Raw genomic sequence first — 14,761 nt, forward strand, 5'->3', positions numbered from 1 at the left:
TTCCAAAGTCCAGCCATGTCTCTCGGTATTTATTTCACTGGCGATAACAATGTCAAAAATGACCTCGGCCCTGAGGTGAAAAGCATCAGTAGAGATCCCTACAGGTGAACAGAGGATCTTAAAGGGCAGATCTGAGTGATGCATTGTCACATACAATGATTAAACCAGAAAGCGGTTTGATGCAAAAACTGGTTATCAGTTCAAGCAATTAGTTGACGTTACTATTACTCGTCAGTATCTCACCTTTTCTCAGCTGACTGGATCTGACTGATATCGTATGAAGAGTATGGTAACGATATCCGAGCAAAATTCCCGTCAGGAGTTGCCGGTGAATGGAAGCTTGTGGTGTAAATAGGCATGTAAGTGTATAACGAGCTACATATAATATGAGGTTGCTAATTTTTTCAACATCAGTCAAGGACAACTGTCAGGCATAAAAAAGTCACTTCAAAAGGTTACCAGATCTTGCGTGCTCAATCACGCTGAAAATAACAAAGGATTTGAACACAACTTGTGCCAGAATGTCAAGAGTCATGTCCGGGACTTTGCTTCAACTTCCTCTTGATGTTCGCTAATTTACCCTATGTTATCTCAATGTTGAAAACATCCCTTGTGACCTTCGACTGGTAGACTTATAAATGATCCTCGTAGCTCGATCAGTATAGAGGATAGTAGCCAGGATATGTATAAGTTGTCTACATACTTTAAGTCGTCCCAGAAAGCTTAGTCCATGCTTCCTGGAGAGAATCGCTAATGCCCATAACCATGCTTTTTATACATGTAGGATGGGGCTACGTGTGACCCCGGAGCCCCGTGAATACGGAATTGCGCATTGGCTGCGCGTCGGTGACCAACTGTCTGGATGTGATTGGAAATTTTGACAGTGAACTGTTGGGCTTGGACACCCCGTTGCTATATAATTTCGTCTTTGCCCCCTCGTGCATGACCTTGATGAGGGAAACCAGAAATTTTTGGTGGTTTACTCTACATAACATTTGGCGTATCAAGCTCATCGTTCTCTACCTCCAGAATGGCGTACAAGACGAATTCAACGTTGTCAAGGAATCAGGCTGGCATTATGAGGGAACGGCGCACAATGGAAGAAATCTAGAGCCGGCTATATCCTATATATGGGAGGTAGGGGTACTTCTGGAATGCTACGATTCGAGTCGTCGACTGAAGAGACGTTCTTATTAGCTATGGGTATTCACAGTTACAAGAGGTGGTGCGATCTTGTTGTCGATCTTGAAGATGATGCGACCGCCAAAGATTTTCATCCAAGATACTATACTGGGGGCGGAGCGCAACAGCTTAGGGATCAATCCCCTAATTGCAAGGCGACCATCAGTGATGGCACTGTTATTAAACTCAATTTCTCTGTGACTGAAGGTAACCGGCTGCGCGCCGACCTCAAAATTGGTGAAGGCCCAATCCTCTTCTCCGGGCAAAACCATGTCAAAAACGACCTCGGCCCTGATGTGAAAAGTATCACAGTTTATTTCATCGAGAGAACTCCGGTGGAAATACCTACAGGTGCAGTTAAGATCTTGAAAGGCAGATCTAATCAGTGCATTGTCAAGTATAACAACGGAACAAGAAGGCGGTGTGACATAAGCATTGGCTATCAGTTCAAGGAGTTTGTTGATGTCAATATTACTCGTTAGTATTTTGCCGCATCTCCTTTCAGTTGACCAAATCATACTGATGATATGTGAAGCGTATGGTAATGATATCCGAGCGAAATCCCCTGCAGGAATTGGTGGTGAATGGAAACTTGTGGTGTAATATAAGCATATCATAAAACTATAAATAGTTGTGAGGTTGCTAATTTTTCTAGCATCGGTCACTAGTCAAGTATAATTGCTTCAAATGGATACAAGAGTCAAGACCTTGCGTGCTCAGCCACATTGAAAAGAACAAACAGAGGATCAGAAAACAAATTGTTCTAGAATGTCAAGCACATCTCTCTTGATTTACACTCGCAAGCTGTTGTAAAGTTGACCAGCTTGAGACAATAGATGGATCACTTTTGCCTGTGCCAAATTTCTGCCATCTCTCGTACAACCTTGCCGCCAATTGTCATTCATTATGTTATTGTCATTCGAGTAGGTGGCAGGGACAACCTCCAGCGCATGGACAGTCCAAAGTCCGTGGTGGATCTCTTTTCCAGCGATTGATATAGAATCGCAATTCGACCAACAAAAATTAGAGAGAATTACCTCGCCGTATCCCAACACATCAATAAATGCGCGAATGTACTTTTGATGCAACGCAACCTCTGAGAGTCGGATGAATTCATGCGTTGTCGGATTTCTGAAACCATTTCTTACTGCGTGGATAGAAATTGGACACGTCTTGATTCACCAACTGAGCTATCTCTGCCGGGATCGAGAGCAAGACGGAACAGAATGTGTGGGAATCCTGTCGTAGCCTGACTTATCCATGTGTATCGAGCATCAGAAATCTCATATAGATTGTCAGGCCATTCGTTTTCATTTTGAGACAGCAACCCGTTGGGGATACTCGATATTCCTCTTTGTATTCCATCACTCACACAAACCACAGGATTTCCAGGCCAGGAATTCAAGCAGCCCGCAAAATGTCTTGGGACTACAGGCCTTGCTGGCTGAAGGTTCAGATGGCTCACTGGGTGTAGGTCAGCGGCCAGAGGAAAGGAACAAAGCCATCTTCGTGCATCGCCATTTCCATTCGATTTCCAGTCCAGTGCAGACTCGCCAAATTTTCTTGTGACGAGAAAGCGCCGGTCGCACAGGGTATATGTGAGCTGCCCTTAATGTGACTGAAGCTGGGATGAAGGCGGGCGAATCGACCAGAAGTGGACCAAAAAAAGGTGGCACGACGAGACTCAGGGCACGGGTGAGCACGACCTTAGTATATCTGGATGCTTTTGTTGATTTTTCTTTTCTTTTTTTCCAGTAACTTTTCTGGGCTTCATCATATTCGAATGAAATTCTGGATGAGCGGCAAGCATATACGACTAAGGGGAGTGGACATACAAAGAGGCCATACTCATGTGTACGGAGGAGTGTGGCATGTCATATTTCCTAGCAGCCCAATGCGCATCGACCAGGTGGCTGAGAAAGCGTGTTTGTCAATGAGCATGCCTCCGAATAAGATCAATGAATTCAGGATAAGAGAGCTATGATGCCTCTTTTGTTGTTCTTCGTCCACGCAAAATTGATTGGGCGGAAAGCCATGCAGGTGTAACTTATCACAGCCTAGTTATACGCCCTCAACATATCACAGTCGAAGGAGTTTGTCAGAAAGCCTTTAATCCCGGTAAAAGTTAACGGGACATAAGAATCAAAATGCGAAGGTACCATTCAAGGCCTATACATACATAGTATACGCCTGTACAGTAAAAGGAAATATTAGTATTAAATGAGGATCTAAGACATGCAAGCCAGGGATGTGATATATATGAAGCACATGTCCTCAACCCATTGGGCTTGGAAAGAGAAAGAAAACAGGAAAGTTAAAGGGAAAAGTCATCTTGAAGGAAACTCTCTAAAAGGGTCAGCTCAGAATCATCCACTATCTCGTCATGAATCTCATAATCGGATCACTCTGGTTTCCTTCCCACCATCAAGTACATGGGAGTGAAGAGCTTCATCTCACCACCCTTGACCAAGCAGTCGGCAGCATATGCTAAGCTGTCTGCTGTCTTCTGTGAACCCTTTGGGAACAAACCAATCGTCTCCATACCACCCATAAACTTATGAACCAAACCACGTCCCCACCATGTCATACGGGCAATGGTGAGTACATCCCAAAGGGAGGACATATGCTTCCAAGAACCTGCCAGAGGATAGTACCATGGAATATCATCTCCACGGTCTGCTAGATCCTCAGCTTTGATGAGTTCGAAACCGGCGGCCTTAAAGGCATCAAGGGCTTCGGTTGCCCTGACCATGTTCGAAATTCCATCTCCTTGTTCGATACCAAGTCTGATCTCACGGTGGACGGGGTTGTTGTTATCATAAGCGTCGGTCATGACCCATTCGTATACACCAAAAACACCGCCGGGTTTTAATGAGTTGTAAATCTGTCTGTAGACGCCCTCAAGCGAAGGAGCGTGAACTGTAGCCTCAATGGCATATGCAGCATCAAATGTATTTGGTTCAAAGGACATTTGCATAAAGTCACCCTTTGTGAAGCGGAGCTGCTTTGACAAACCTTCCTTCGCCGCATATCGAGTTGCGCGTTCAATTTGATAGTCGTTGTTATTTAAACCAACAATATTGACACCGGCAAATTTGGCAATTTCTCTTGCGGGGCCACCAACGCCGCAGCCGACATCAAGAACCATCTGGCCCTCCTGGAGGCCGATGGAGTGTGCGAGATAATGTTCGTGTCGAGCAATAGCCTGACGGAAAGGTTCGCCATACGCGAAACGACAGAAGTGGAAAGAACCGCCCCATCCATATTCGTACATGTCCGTCGCCAGATTGTAGTAACTTGAAGCAGCAATCAGTTAGCCAACGTACCAACCTATCACTCCTTGGCGGCGATGGAACAGAAAGGGAGTTCAAGCTCGGGAGCTAGGCATTCTAGGCATCAACTTACTGTCTTGTTAAAGTGGCATATTCCGCTCTTCTGGCCTACCGATTACGGAAGTTAGAAACGTCCCCTGGAGATAGGGCGTCGTAGGAACGGAGCTTACTTCTCTGATCTCTTCTGTCTCGTCTGCAGAGGGTTTCTTGTCCCAATGCTTGAAATATTCATCCAAAGCAGCTTCTTGCGCCGCCTTATCCTTGCTCATCATTGCTCGCAAGCCACCTCGGGCCTTGGCCGAGTCGCCATGAAGAGCCTTGTTAAACGCTGCATCACGAGCGTGATCTTCTCGTTCGAGCTTTGTTGAGGCCATTTCGGCAGGTTTGTGAGAGAGAATCGGGGTTTTAATGGAATAAAATAAATCTAGTGTTGTTTCAAAAAATGTAAATTGGGAGAAAAGAAGATTGGAATGGGAGATAAAATGCCCGCTCAATTGAGACGAAAAGGCGGCAATCGGTTCAAAAACAAAGGTTCCTGTGTCTGGGTATTCGTAAGGTGAGGAGGATTATGGAGTACTTATGAAGAGTCTCGAAAAAAAAAAGTTGGAAGTTTCAGCACAGGGGGGCGAAGAATCTTTGTGGAGAGAGTGCTGGGCTGGCGATAGCGGACTCCAGGGGTAAACTGTGGCTTGGCTCGAAGCTCTCCGCCCAGCTCCCAAATTAAGTTGCGGCTTTGCACCAATCACGCGCTGTTGTGGCGGAATCCCACCCAACGCAATACCACCATTCCTAATTGAGAAAGGTTAATACAAATATTACGGGACGGAATTTCGAATTTCCATTGACTAAACCAGATCACGCCACATTCACGTGCAGCGGTTACGTAAGTTACTCGTTCCAAAGGTCTGTGTTACATAATCGAGCTTTGGTTCTTGGCAGATGGGTATTTTCATCATGACGGCAACAAAACGCAGCCTCTCCAGGTGGTCGGAAGCTCCAACATTCACCCCAGAACCGCGGTGAAGATGCCTCCACAAATAAAGCAAGATATCAATCGGTCTGGCTGGGAAACAACGGATTTCCCCTCCGTTTGCGAACAATGTTTACCCGATAATCCTTACGTCCAGATGCTCAAAGAAGACTATGCCGCGGAATGCAAGATATGTACGCGCCCCATGACAGTGTTTCGATGGAAGGCCGATCGAACCGCACGAACAAAGGCTACAAATATCTGTTTGACATGCGCGCGACTTAAGAACTGCTGCCAGTGCTGCATGCTCGATCTGTCGTTCGGTCTTCCGATCGTGGTACGTGATGCGGCGTTAAAGATGGTTGCGCCTGGCCCGCAGAGTTCGATAAACAGAGAATATTATGCGCAGGAGCACGAAAAAGAGCTTGAAGAAGGCCGTGGTGCGGTAGAAGAATACGAGAAAACCGATGAAAAGGCCCGCGAACTGTTACGGAGATTGGCAAGGAGTGAACCATATTACAAGAGACAACGTCGGCTGGAGGCGAGCGGGGCCACGGAGGGCGGACAAACAGGACAAAAGCAAATAGGATATGGATCGGGCCCTGGGCCTATTAGAACAAGCGACACTCGTCAAGGAGGCCACCCACCCGGACGTGGAAGAGGAAATGCGGGTCGCGGGCGTGGTGGCCGAGTGTTCCCAAGCGCCGCTCAGCTACCACCTGGACCACAAGATATACTCCCCCCAGCAGACCCGAACATCACATCCCTTTTCCTTAGCGGTGTCGAAGATGATCTGCCAGAACATGCGATCCGAAGTTTCTTCACCCCTTTTGGCATCATTCGCTCCCTTATTTGCTCACATCGATCTCACTGCGCCTTCGTTAACTATGCCACACGAGAAGCTGCAGAAGCTGCAGCCGCTCATTGCCAAGGAAAAGCAGTCATTCAAGGATGCCCGTTAAGAGTGAAGTGGGGTAAACCACGACCTCTAGATAGTATGGAACGGGAAGAGAGGATGCAATATGCGCGGGAAGGTAGACAGACGGCGGCTGCCGCCAAAGCTGCTGGTGGTGGGCAGAGGGCTGTCGAAGGTGCGCCAGTCAGCGGTGATTTGCATGATGCTGCGGGATCAGGAGATAGACCTACCTACGCCGTGGCTCCTCCTCCCGGAAAAGAAGAGGTTCAGTATGCCAGTATGGCAGGCGACTGATGATATGGCTGAGTTTTGGTTCTCATACGACTTGGCGTTATGGTTTGAAATGCATGTAGATTACACCAGGCGGCTTTCTTTTCTATATTTATTATATAAGTAACCAAAGGGGGGATTATCCACATTCCCGGTATTTATGGTATCAAACAAAAAAAGACAAAGCCCACAGTATATAACATTTGCCAAAAGTCCCATGCTAGAACGCCGTTCCAATGCCCCTGCAATCGTATTTTGATCTCTATTTTCGTTGCGCAATTGCACTTGTTTTTAAATGTTTTCTACTACTTCGAGCAGGGCTTCACCTTCACCTTCTCTTTTCCAGCCGTCTTGACAGTATCGTTATCCCCACGCTCAATATGCTCATGTATCCTCAAAGCTATTGTCAAATCAGCGCCAACGCCTGCCATATTCCGGAACTAAATTTGTTCCGGCGAGGGAGGAAACCCACAGTAACGATCTACGGTCTCCCCCTTCTCATTCGTTGTTTCAACTTTTTCTCCCTGCACTATGTTTGTTTTCAAAATATGCGCTACTTCCAGCGCATTTTGGATCAGCGCGGGTGTGCCCTCTCCCAATTGGCGGTTCATGTCGAATTGCCTCCGGGCTTCGGTACGAGCGGCGTGGTACGTTCGGAAGTCACCTGTATGGGATCATTGTGAGTTTAAGAGCCCAGGCGAGAGGGTTTGAGCTTTATGGTACCTTCGAATGCGATGCGCATTGCGCGAAGAAGCTGGCGGTAAGCATTCATCCCGTTCACTGAGGATGCCATTTTGGAAGAAACGATTCGTTTGCAGGGGAAGGGAGATTGTGGCACGGTGGTAAAAGTTGAGTGGTAAATATAAATTCAATATAAGAAGCAGCAAGTCCTTATTCGGCGAATAGCACTGTGGATTTTCTCTTCAGAATAGTATCAGGACTTGACGATTCGAATCGCAAAATCCGGCGGAGCCGTCCCAGACAGGCTCGAATGAAGCTTGTCCCAAAATAGTCTAGTGCCGTCAAGCCGAGCTCCCTTGGAAAAAAAAAAAATATTCCGCAAAAATTGTTTGTTGAACTCAGCGCGACGCCCAACCAAATCTTCATAAGTACGGTTGTCGAAATAGTTATCGACATGGCGACTCCCGAAATTGTGCATCTCCCATTGCCTCACTTGCCTGATGGCTGGGATGGTGGTGAGAAGGGGTTCAAAGTCTTGGGAAGTTTGTCTGCTGCAAACCAACGGACCGTTGAGCCCGTTGGGCCACATTTTTTAGCTCATGCTCGGAGAGTGCGTTCTTCGACCCGAGCCTTTACGTCTTGCGATAATGTTCTGAGAACAAACTAACATTCTGGATCACTAGAAACGCCATAATCGCACTTTCTCCGAAGATGACCGCATCCTCGCGCAGGAAAATGTGAAGAAGGTTGAGGATGAAGACGATGGCGAGATCTCCGAGCCCGAAGACCCTATCATGCTCCAGAGGGATGCAAAGGACTGGAAGGTATGGACTCTTCGATCACACTTCTCAAAATTGCCGATGATATACTTACAACCTAACAGGGACAAGATCACTACGCAGTCCTCGGCTTAAGTAAATACCGCTACAAGGCCACCAATGAGCAAATCAAGCGTGCCCACCGCAAGAAGGTCCTCCGTCATCATCCTGACAAGAAGGCTGCTTCAGGTGACTCAGATGAGAATGACAACTTCTTCAAATGCATCCAGAAGGCCACAGAGATCCTCCTTGACCCGGTGCGCCGTCGACAATGGGATTCGGTCGATGAGTTGGCCAATGTTTCACCACCAGGCCCTAAGAAGAAGGGCGATTTCTTCAAACTCTGGTCCCCTTATTTCGAATCTGAAGCCCGATTTTCCAAGATCACACCAGTTCCTATGCTGGGCGACGAGAATAGTACAAAGGAAGAAGTTGAGGAGTTTTATAATTTCTGGTACAACTTCGACAGCTGGAGATCATTTGAATATGAAGACGAAGATGTCCCCGATGATAATGAAAACCGTGATCATAAACGCCACATTGAACGCAAGAATGCTAACGCTAGGCGGAAGAAGAAGACGGAAGATACTGCCCGTCTACGAAAAACAGTAGACGATGCTCTTGCAGCCGATGCTCGTATCAAGAAATTCCGTCGAGAAGAGCATGCAAACAAGAACAAGCGCAGACTAGAAAGGGAAGCTGAGGCCAAACGTCTTGCTGAGGAGAAGGAGAAAGCTAGGCTGGAAGAGGAGCGGCTGAAGAAAGAACGTGAAGAAGCCGCCAAGGCCGAAAAGGCTGAAGGGAAGAAAGCCAAGGAAGCTGCCAAGAATGCTGCGAAGAAGAACAAGCGTGTGCTGAAAGGAAGTGTGAAGGACGTCAATTACTTTGTGGAGTCTGGTGACGCGTCTGTGGCACAGATTGATAGTGTGCTTGGGGATGTGGAACAGATTATGAGCCAAATTAATAATGAGGAGCTTGCTGCGCTCGCTGGAAAGCTTGGCAAAGCCGGCAAGGATGCCGCTGCGGTCAAGGCGGTGTATGCCGAGGAGGCAGCGAGATTGGTCGGAGACGGAAAGATAAAAGATACAGATATCAAGATCTTCAGAACTTAAAAGAAAATTGGCTAGGGCCAAGTCATGTATGACGAGGCAGAGCTAGAATCTTCAAAAATGTTTTTCACCTTTCTTCGAAATCCTTGCGTACTCCGTACATTTCAGAAGAATTCTTGATGGCGATGAATGACGTCCTATGCTGAAGATCATTTGATATTCTGCTGATCGATCGCAACTATCTTGTACCGAGCGAGAGTCTCTCCTGATGTGCACCCCACTGATCATCGTAGTGTCAGTCATCGTCATTCGATCTCTGTATCAAACCACGGGGAATCTTACTAACCCGCTGTTTCTGCTTCTTAGCTTTACGCTCATACAAACCCTACAACATGTGAACGCACGAGTCAGCAAGAAAAAACCCAGACTTGGATAGACACGCCCCTCGTACATGTAACCACGGACTCTTTCCGTTTTCTGCAGATTCCCACAATCCTCAAGTATCCAGCGCGATTTGCAACGTAAAATGTGTCGTTATGTAGTCACGACCCCCAGGGATTCGCATGTGTGGAAAACACTTTAATTCCCTTGGCATATTGAGAGACACAGATTTTATGTTTCATGGCCCGTTGGCCTAGGGTGATAAGAAAACGAAGTGGTATGAGAAGGGAGATCATATGCCAGACCCTAGTCGATATTCCAATACTCTTGAGCTAGGCTGCATATCGCAACGGCCGATACCGATCTCAGAACCCTACCACGGCAACGTTAATATAAACTAATGAGTCGGGCGAAATCCAAGGGCAGAGAGAGATATGCGCGTATTTAGGCTAAAGTTAGGTATAATAATAATTATGTATACGGAACATATACACACGGGTTTTGCGAGGAGGCGAAGAGTGTGGGCATCTAATGCAGTGATGCGCAAGCGACGGTGATCTGCAGATTGAGGTGATGGAGACAGTGGTGGATGTGTCACTGCTGTAACACCCTGTTTCAGTGGCAAAAAGGCTCACTGGCAGAAAACTTAAGAACGCTCGGTTTGTTTCGACATATTTTGGAGGATATATGCGTGCATGCTTGAAGGTTGGACATTCTATCTTCACGACAGAACAGAGATCCTTGGGGTGTAACGACACTCGAGGGTCTAGATCCTCTAGCATTGAAATAATAGCAATGGCCTGGCGGTGAAGCCGCAACATGATGCTAGACCCACCGGCGCACGTTCCGCGATTCAGTCTCAGCGATCACGGGCCCGGGTATCAGAGGAGACGGTGGAGACGCGGGCGACGCCAATCGGAATGTCGGGTCCATTTAGACGCGCGGGTTTTCTGGCCAATGGGAAAGGAGCCGATTAAGCGCCAAGCTTTTGGGCTCAAGAGCCGCTCTAGCCCTCTTGGGACTAGCATTGTCTTGAGGTACCCACGTGCTCAGGAACCCTCATAAATTTTCACTTCGGATTTAGCATCCCAGTTTGATGCGACAATCCTGAATCACGGCGCAACGGGAAGAAAGTTTCATGAAGAGCGAACGGGAGCAGCACACGTATAACGAAAGAACTAAAAGCAAGCCTTTACGGCTACAAGGGATATCATTTCCTGTTTCGGGCTGGGTGTTGTTTCCGTCTCGGATCTGCTCTTCCACTTTCTCCGACCCTGAGCTGAAGCCAAGCGAGAAATCCCCAAGGCAAGGCGTCTTGCATCTTCATCACCAGACATAGGGACGCCTTTGGGGGCCAATAACGATTCATGGCTTGCGGCAGACTTCTTGGTTTGACTTCAAATCAAATTGGCAGTTCGAGGACACTCATCACATGAACAGGTGCTCCGGTAATGTACTGTAACGAACGGAAAGGCAGATCTAGACTTGTAATTTTTATTGGTTTTCTTCTTTTTCCCCTTTGCAAAGTCGAAGCTTATATTGGCTTAAAGCCGGCCCTAAACCCTAAGAGTCCTTAGCCCCTGCGCAATTTAGCTTGCTGTTTGGCTTATTCCAAGCAGCAAAGTAGCCAGGATGCGCCCGCGTCTTCCACCGATAAGACCCCGCAGAATTGAGATTAGAATCATACTCCATCACCATTTCCACACCGACAGGCCACCAGCCCTGTCTCTAGGCACTCGCTACGAGCCAGGCATCGTATGCGCAAGTATTGTACATGTTCAGACATGTAAACTGACAAGTGTGACGATGGTTTCCAACGGTTCTCGAAGCCCCGTTTTCATGGTTTTGCTCCACTCCTACTAAGACGAGTGGGGCCAACCAGAACCGGTATTTGGTCATGCGCTCGTACTCCGTATTGTAAAGTAAGTTTTGATTTGCTCCCTTCGCTTCCATCCCAACTCTCCACAGCAACAGCCAGCGGTGATGTTTAAAGCAGCAAAGAATACTCCGTATGCTGGCCAAAATTACCCAGATGAGGGCGAAAAGCCAGGAGAATGGCTTCCTTGCTGCTTATCATGGAATACGGGGTTTCCGACGTCGGCGATCTGACTATGTTGGATCGACCCATCACGCAATTGGGCGGAGAAATCAACTGCTCCCGCCGTCCCTCCTTTGCCACTTGCCGAAGTTTCCAAGGATTGAATTGCATGGATCAACTGTTACTAGCTTGGGAATGGGAGAGCAAGCTCAGATGCTTGGCTCTGGTTCTCCTCGATTCGCATATAATCCCCTCCCATCTCCCGCATTCTTCCCCGTCTTTTGTTTCTCTCCTCTGTCAGCATCCTGCGCTATCTCTCCACTATCGTTCATCCAAGCCCTGAGACACCTTGTTTGACAGCCTGGCCTCTGCCTTGTCTCTTCTTGAAGCTTTAGCGATTCTGATATATTTTTTTCTTATTCTGTACCGCCGTTCGAACGCCTGTTGTGCCTCTTTCGAAGCATCGCCACCTGAATATCATACTCAACTAACCCAAGAGGAAGAAGAAAGCAATCACGATGGCCACCACAAAAAAGCCTAACATCCTCTACATTATGGCAGACCAGATGGCTGCTCCGCTCCTTTCCATTTACGACCGTTCCTCCCTAATTAAGACCCCTAATATTGAGAAACTTGCAGAGTCTGGAGTTGTCTTTGAATCTGCATATTGCAACTCTCCACTCTGTGCCCCCTCACGCTTCACTATGGTCAGCGGGCAGCTGCCTTCGCGCATTGGCGGCTATGATAATGCTAGTGACCTTCCTGCTGATACGCCTACATACGCACACTATCTGCGTGCTCAAGGCTACCATACGGCACTCTCTGGAAAGATGCACTTTGCGGGTCCAGACCAACTGCATGGCTATGAAGAACGCCTAACCAGCGACATCTACCCGGGTGATTACGGGTGGACTGTGGATTGGGATCAGCCGGTGAGTGAGAATACAAAAGGCAGTGAAGTAATATGAAAAACTCCGATGTAATCCTTCGTTTCCTTTCTTGTAATTTTTTATTATGCCTGTGAAAATGTGTGGTTGGAACATCATGCTAAAGGTAATGTGAGTAGGAGCTTCGCAAAGATTGGTATCATGACATGTCGTCCGTGATGGAGGCAGGGCCGTGCGTCCGGAGCAACCAACTCGATTTCGACGATGAGGTTGTTCATCGGGCTTCGCAATACTTGTATGACCATGTCCGATATCGTACGGGTCAGCCCTTCTGCCTTACTGTCTCCATGACGCATCCCCATGATCCTTACACCATGACCAGGGATTATTGGGATATGTACGAGGACGTTGAGATCCCTCTTCCCAAGACCTCTGCGGTTTCCCAGGACAAGCTTGATCCTCATTCACAGCGCGTGCTGAAGATTATTGATTTATGGGGCAAGGAGATCCCTGAGGAGCGTATCAAGGCTGCTCGTCGTGCTTATTTTGCTGCTTGTACCTATGTGGATACGCAAATAGGCAGGCTTATGAACGTTCTGAAGAATTGCGGATTGGCGGATGATACAATTGTTGTATTTACTGGCGACCATGGTGACATGCTGGGGGAGAAGGGGCTGTGGTATAAGATGGTGTGGTATGAAATGTCTGCAAGAGTGCCAATGATTGTACATGCACCTGCGAAATACCAGCCGAAACGGGTCAAGGAGAATGTATCTACTATGGATCTACTACCCACATTCGTTGCAATGAGTGGTAGCTCTGTTGACCCTTCTTTGCCCCTTGATGGTGTCTCTTTGATGCCTTATCTCGATGAGCGCTCTAGTGGTGAGAAGACCGACACAGTATTGGGAGAATACATGGCAGAAGGTACACTGGCTCCGGTAGTTATGATCCGCCGCGGCCCATGGAAATTCATCTACTCACCCATCGATCCCCCGATGCTTTTCAATGTGGAAGCAGACCCCACCGAGTCCATTAACCTCGCCGAAGGAATCCCACTGCCATCACATCATGTGGTCGCCAAAGAAAGCCCCCAAGCAGCAGTTTCGAACCCCACTGGCCCGGTTCCTCTTCCAACACCAGTCACCTCTCCTAGCCCTGAAGCACTCCCGGTCCCATTTTTCTCTCAAGCAAACACTTCAAACCCCTCCATCTTCACACCGCCCCGCAGCCCAAGCCCCAATAAGGCTACTACCGTTATTAACGGTGCTAAAACGTCCGTCGATATAACGAGCCTCCTGGCGTCATTCATCAAAGAAGTCCATGCCCGTTGGGACTTTAAGCGTCTCCAGGCAGAAGTCTTGCATTCTCAGCGCCGCCGTCGACTAGTCTACTCGGCTTTGATCAAAGGTAAGATCACAGCTTGGGATTATACGCCTATGTCGGATGGAAGTCAGATGTATATCCGCAATGTTGGACAGAGTGCCCTGGGCAATGTTGAGTATTTGAACCGCTGGCCCAGAGTGGGCAGGGAGGTGCAGTATCGTCCATAAAGACTGCATACAAAGGAAAACAAGCTAAAACCCGCTTGCTTTTCTACAAATGACTGCGGGTACGGCAACTGGAATGACGACGGGCCGATTTTGTCCAAGGCGAATACTGGGAGGAGTTTAGGATGGCGAGTAACGGGCGCATCAAAAAATATTTCAAATCATCAAAAAAACACGGAAAACTTAAGAAAATGATTCAACACGCAATTTGAGGAGGAAAAAACCCCCGAGAGATCGGGGAAAACAACAAGGTTACACAAAAAAATGGGAAAAAATATTATCAATTAATACACTCAAAAGGGTCATCCTCCATCTCTCATCTCGTCCTGGGTTTCTAGAAGCGCAGAGAGGTGATGGTGTCTGGCGGGGTTGCTCTTTATCCTCTAGTCCTGTCATCTAAAGCACTATGATTAGTTGGATGAAATGAAGGAGATTGTTATTTAGAGCCTTTTCCCCCCTTACATTTTCGTTCGTCTCACTTCAACATATTGATATACGTAAAGATGGGGCGTCAAACAACGTTATGGGCTGGCATTACCGTAGACAAGAGCGCGTGATATTGAACAACAGTTCAAAATCCCCATTTCAGTCCACATGTAGCTTGCTACCCCAGTAGAGGCATGGATATCGTCGTGGGATTGGCTACTATTACTACAGTACGTTACGTTCCGAGATCTGAGCGCCGTG

The 14,761-nt window shown here is 47.6% G+C and overlaps 6 protein-coding genes across 6 annotated transcripts; 4 read left to right on the plus strand and 2 right to left on the minus strand.

The window, feature by feature from the left end:
* Positions 1 to 1,130: 1,130 nt before the first annotated feature.
* D8B26_004559 (uncharacterized protein) lies at positions 1,131 to 1,785 on the plus strand (the record flags this gene model as incomplete). Its single annotated transcript, XM_066124525.1, has 2 exons — positions 1,131 to 1,659; positions 1,718 to 1,785. 2 exons carry the CDS (start codon positions 1,131 to 1,133, stop codon positions 1,783 to 1,785), a joined length of 597 nt encoding a protein of 198 aa, XP_065980606.1.
* Positions 1,786 to 3,329: 1,544 nt separating this feature from the next.
* Positions 3,330 to 5,119, minus strand: ERG6_1 (Delta(24)-sterol C-methyltransferase). The gene is made up of 3 exons (XM_003070340.2): positions 4,685 to 5,119; positions 4,588 to 4,622; positions 3,330 to 4,478 (listed from the first exon to the last, which is right to left on the minus strand). The coding sequence occupies exons 1-3, from the start codon at positions 4,886 to 4,888 to the stop codon at positions 3,584 to 3,586; spliced, it is 1,134 nt and encodes a 377-aa protein (XP_003070386.1). The 5' UTR covers positions 4,889 to 5,119; the 3' UTR covers positions 3,330 to 3,583.
* Positions 5,120 to 5,539: 420 nt separating this feature from the next.
* Positions 5,540 to 6,694, plus strand: SLT11 (Pre-mRNA-splicing factor slt11; the record flags this gene model as incomplete). Its single annotated transcript, XM_003070341.2, has 1 exon — positions 5,540 to 6,694. The coding sequence occupies one exon, from the start codon at positions 5,540 to 5,542 to the stop codon at positions 6,692 to 6,694; it is 1,155 nt and encodes a 384-aa protein (XP_003070387.1).
* A 281-nt stretch (positions 6,695 to 6,975) lies between these two features.
* MZM1 (Mitochondrial zinc maintenance protein 1, mitochondrial) lies at positions 6,976 to 7,463 on the minus strand (the record flags this gene model as incomplete). The annotated part of the gene is made up of 3 exons (XM_003070342.1): positions 6,976 to 7,070; positions 7,143 to 7,334; positions 7,394 to 7,463. The coding sequence occupies 3 exons, from the start codon at positions 7,461 to 7,463 to the stop codon at positions 6,976 to 6,978; spliced, it is 357 nt and encodes a 118-aa protein (XP_003070388.1).
* A 301-nt stretch (positions 7,464 to 7,764) lies between these two features.
* Positions 7,765 to 9,504, plus strand: D8B26_004563 (uncharacterized protein). Its single transcript, XM_003070343.2, has 3 exons — positions 7,765 to 7,961; positions 8,035 to 8,175; positions 8,235 to 9,504. The coding sequence occupies exons 1-3, from the start codon at positions 7,806 to 7,808 to the stop codon at positions 9,279 to 9,281; spliced, it is 1,344 nt and encodes a 447-aa protein (XP_003070389.1). The 5' UTR covers positions 7,765 to 7,805; the 3' UTR covers positions 9,282 to 9,504.
* Positions 9,505 to 11,839: 2,335 nt separating this feature from the next.
* On the plus strand, positions 11,840 to 14,350 carry D8B26_004564 (uncharacterized protein). The gene is made up of 2 exons (XM_066124526.1): positions 11,840 to 12,569; positions 12,704 to 14,350. The coding sequence occupies exons 1-2, from the start codon at positions 12,156 to 12,158 to the stop codon at positions 14,075 to 14,077; spliced, it is 1,788 nt and encodes a 595-aa protein (XP_065980607.1). The 5' UTR covers positions 11,840 to 12,155; the 3' UTR covers positions 14,078 to 14,350.
* The last annotated feature ends 411 nt before the right edge of the window (positions 14,351 to 14,761 follow it).

This window comes from Coccidioides posadasii, chromosome 2 (assembly GCF_018416015.2).
Source record: "Coccidioides posadasii str. Silveira chromosome 2, complete sequence".
NCBI classification, from domain to species: domain Eukaryota; kingdom Fungi; phylum Ascomycota; class Eurotiomycetes; order Onygenales; family Onygenaceae; genus Coccidioides; species Coccidioides posadasii.

Bases quoted from the DNA above. Each gene is read 5' to 3' on its own strand.
- D8B26_004564 (XM_066124526.1), top strand. From the start codon at position 12,156: ATGGCCACCACAAAAAAGCCTAACATCCTCTACATTATGGCAGACCAG. The intron at 12,570-12,703 runs GTGAGTGAGAAT...TAATGTGAGTAG, and splicing joins CTGTGGATTGGGATCAGCCG to GAGCTTCGCAAAGATTGGTA.
- D8B26_004563 (XM_003070343.2), top strand. From the start codon at position 7,806: ATGGCGACTCCCGAAATTGTGCATCTCCCATTGCCTCACTTGCCTGAT. The intron at 7,962-8,034 runs GTGCGTTCTTCG...CTGGATCACTAG, and splicing joins TTTTAGCTCATGCTCGGAGA to AAACGCCATAATCGCACTTT. The intron at 8,176-8,234 runs GTATGGACTCTT...ACAACCTAACAG, and splicing joins GGGATGCAAAGGACTGGAAG to GGACAAGATCACTACGCAGT.
- ERG6_1 (XM_003070340.2), bottom strand. From the start codon at position 4,888: ATGGCCTCAACAAAGCTCGAACGAGAAGATCACGCTCGTGATGCAGCG. The intron at 4,623-4,684 runs GTAAGCTCCGTT...CGTAATCGGTAG, and splicing joins AGACAGAAGAGATCAGAGAA to GCCAGAAGAGCGGAATATGC. The intron at 4,479-4,587 runs GTAAGTTGATGC...TGCTGCTTCAAG, and splicing joins TATGCCACTTTAACAAGACA to TTACTACAATCTGGCGACGG.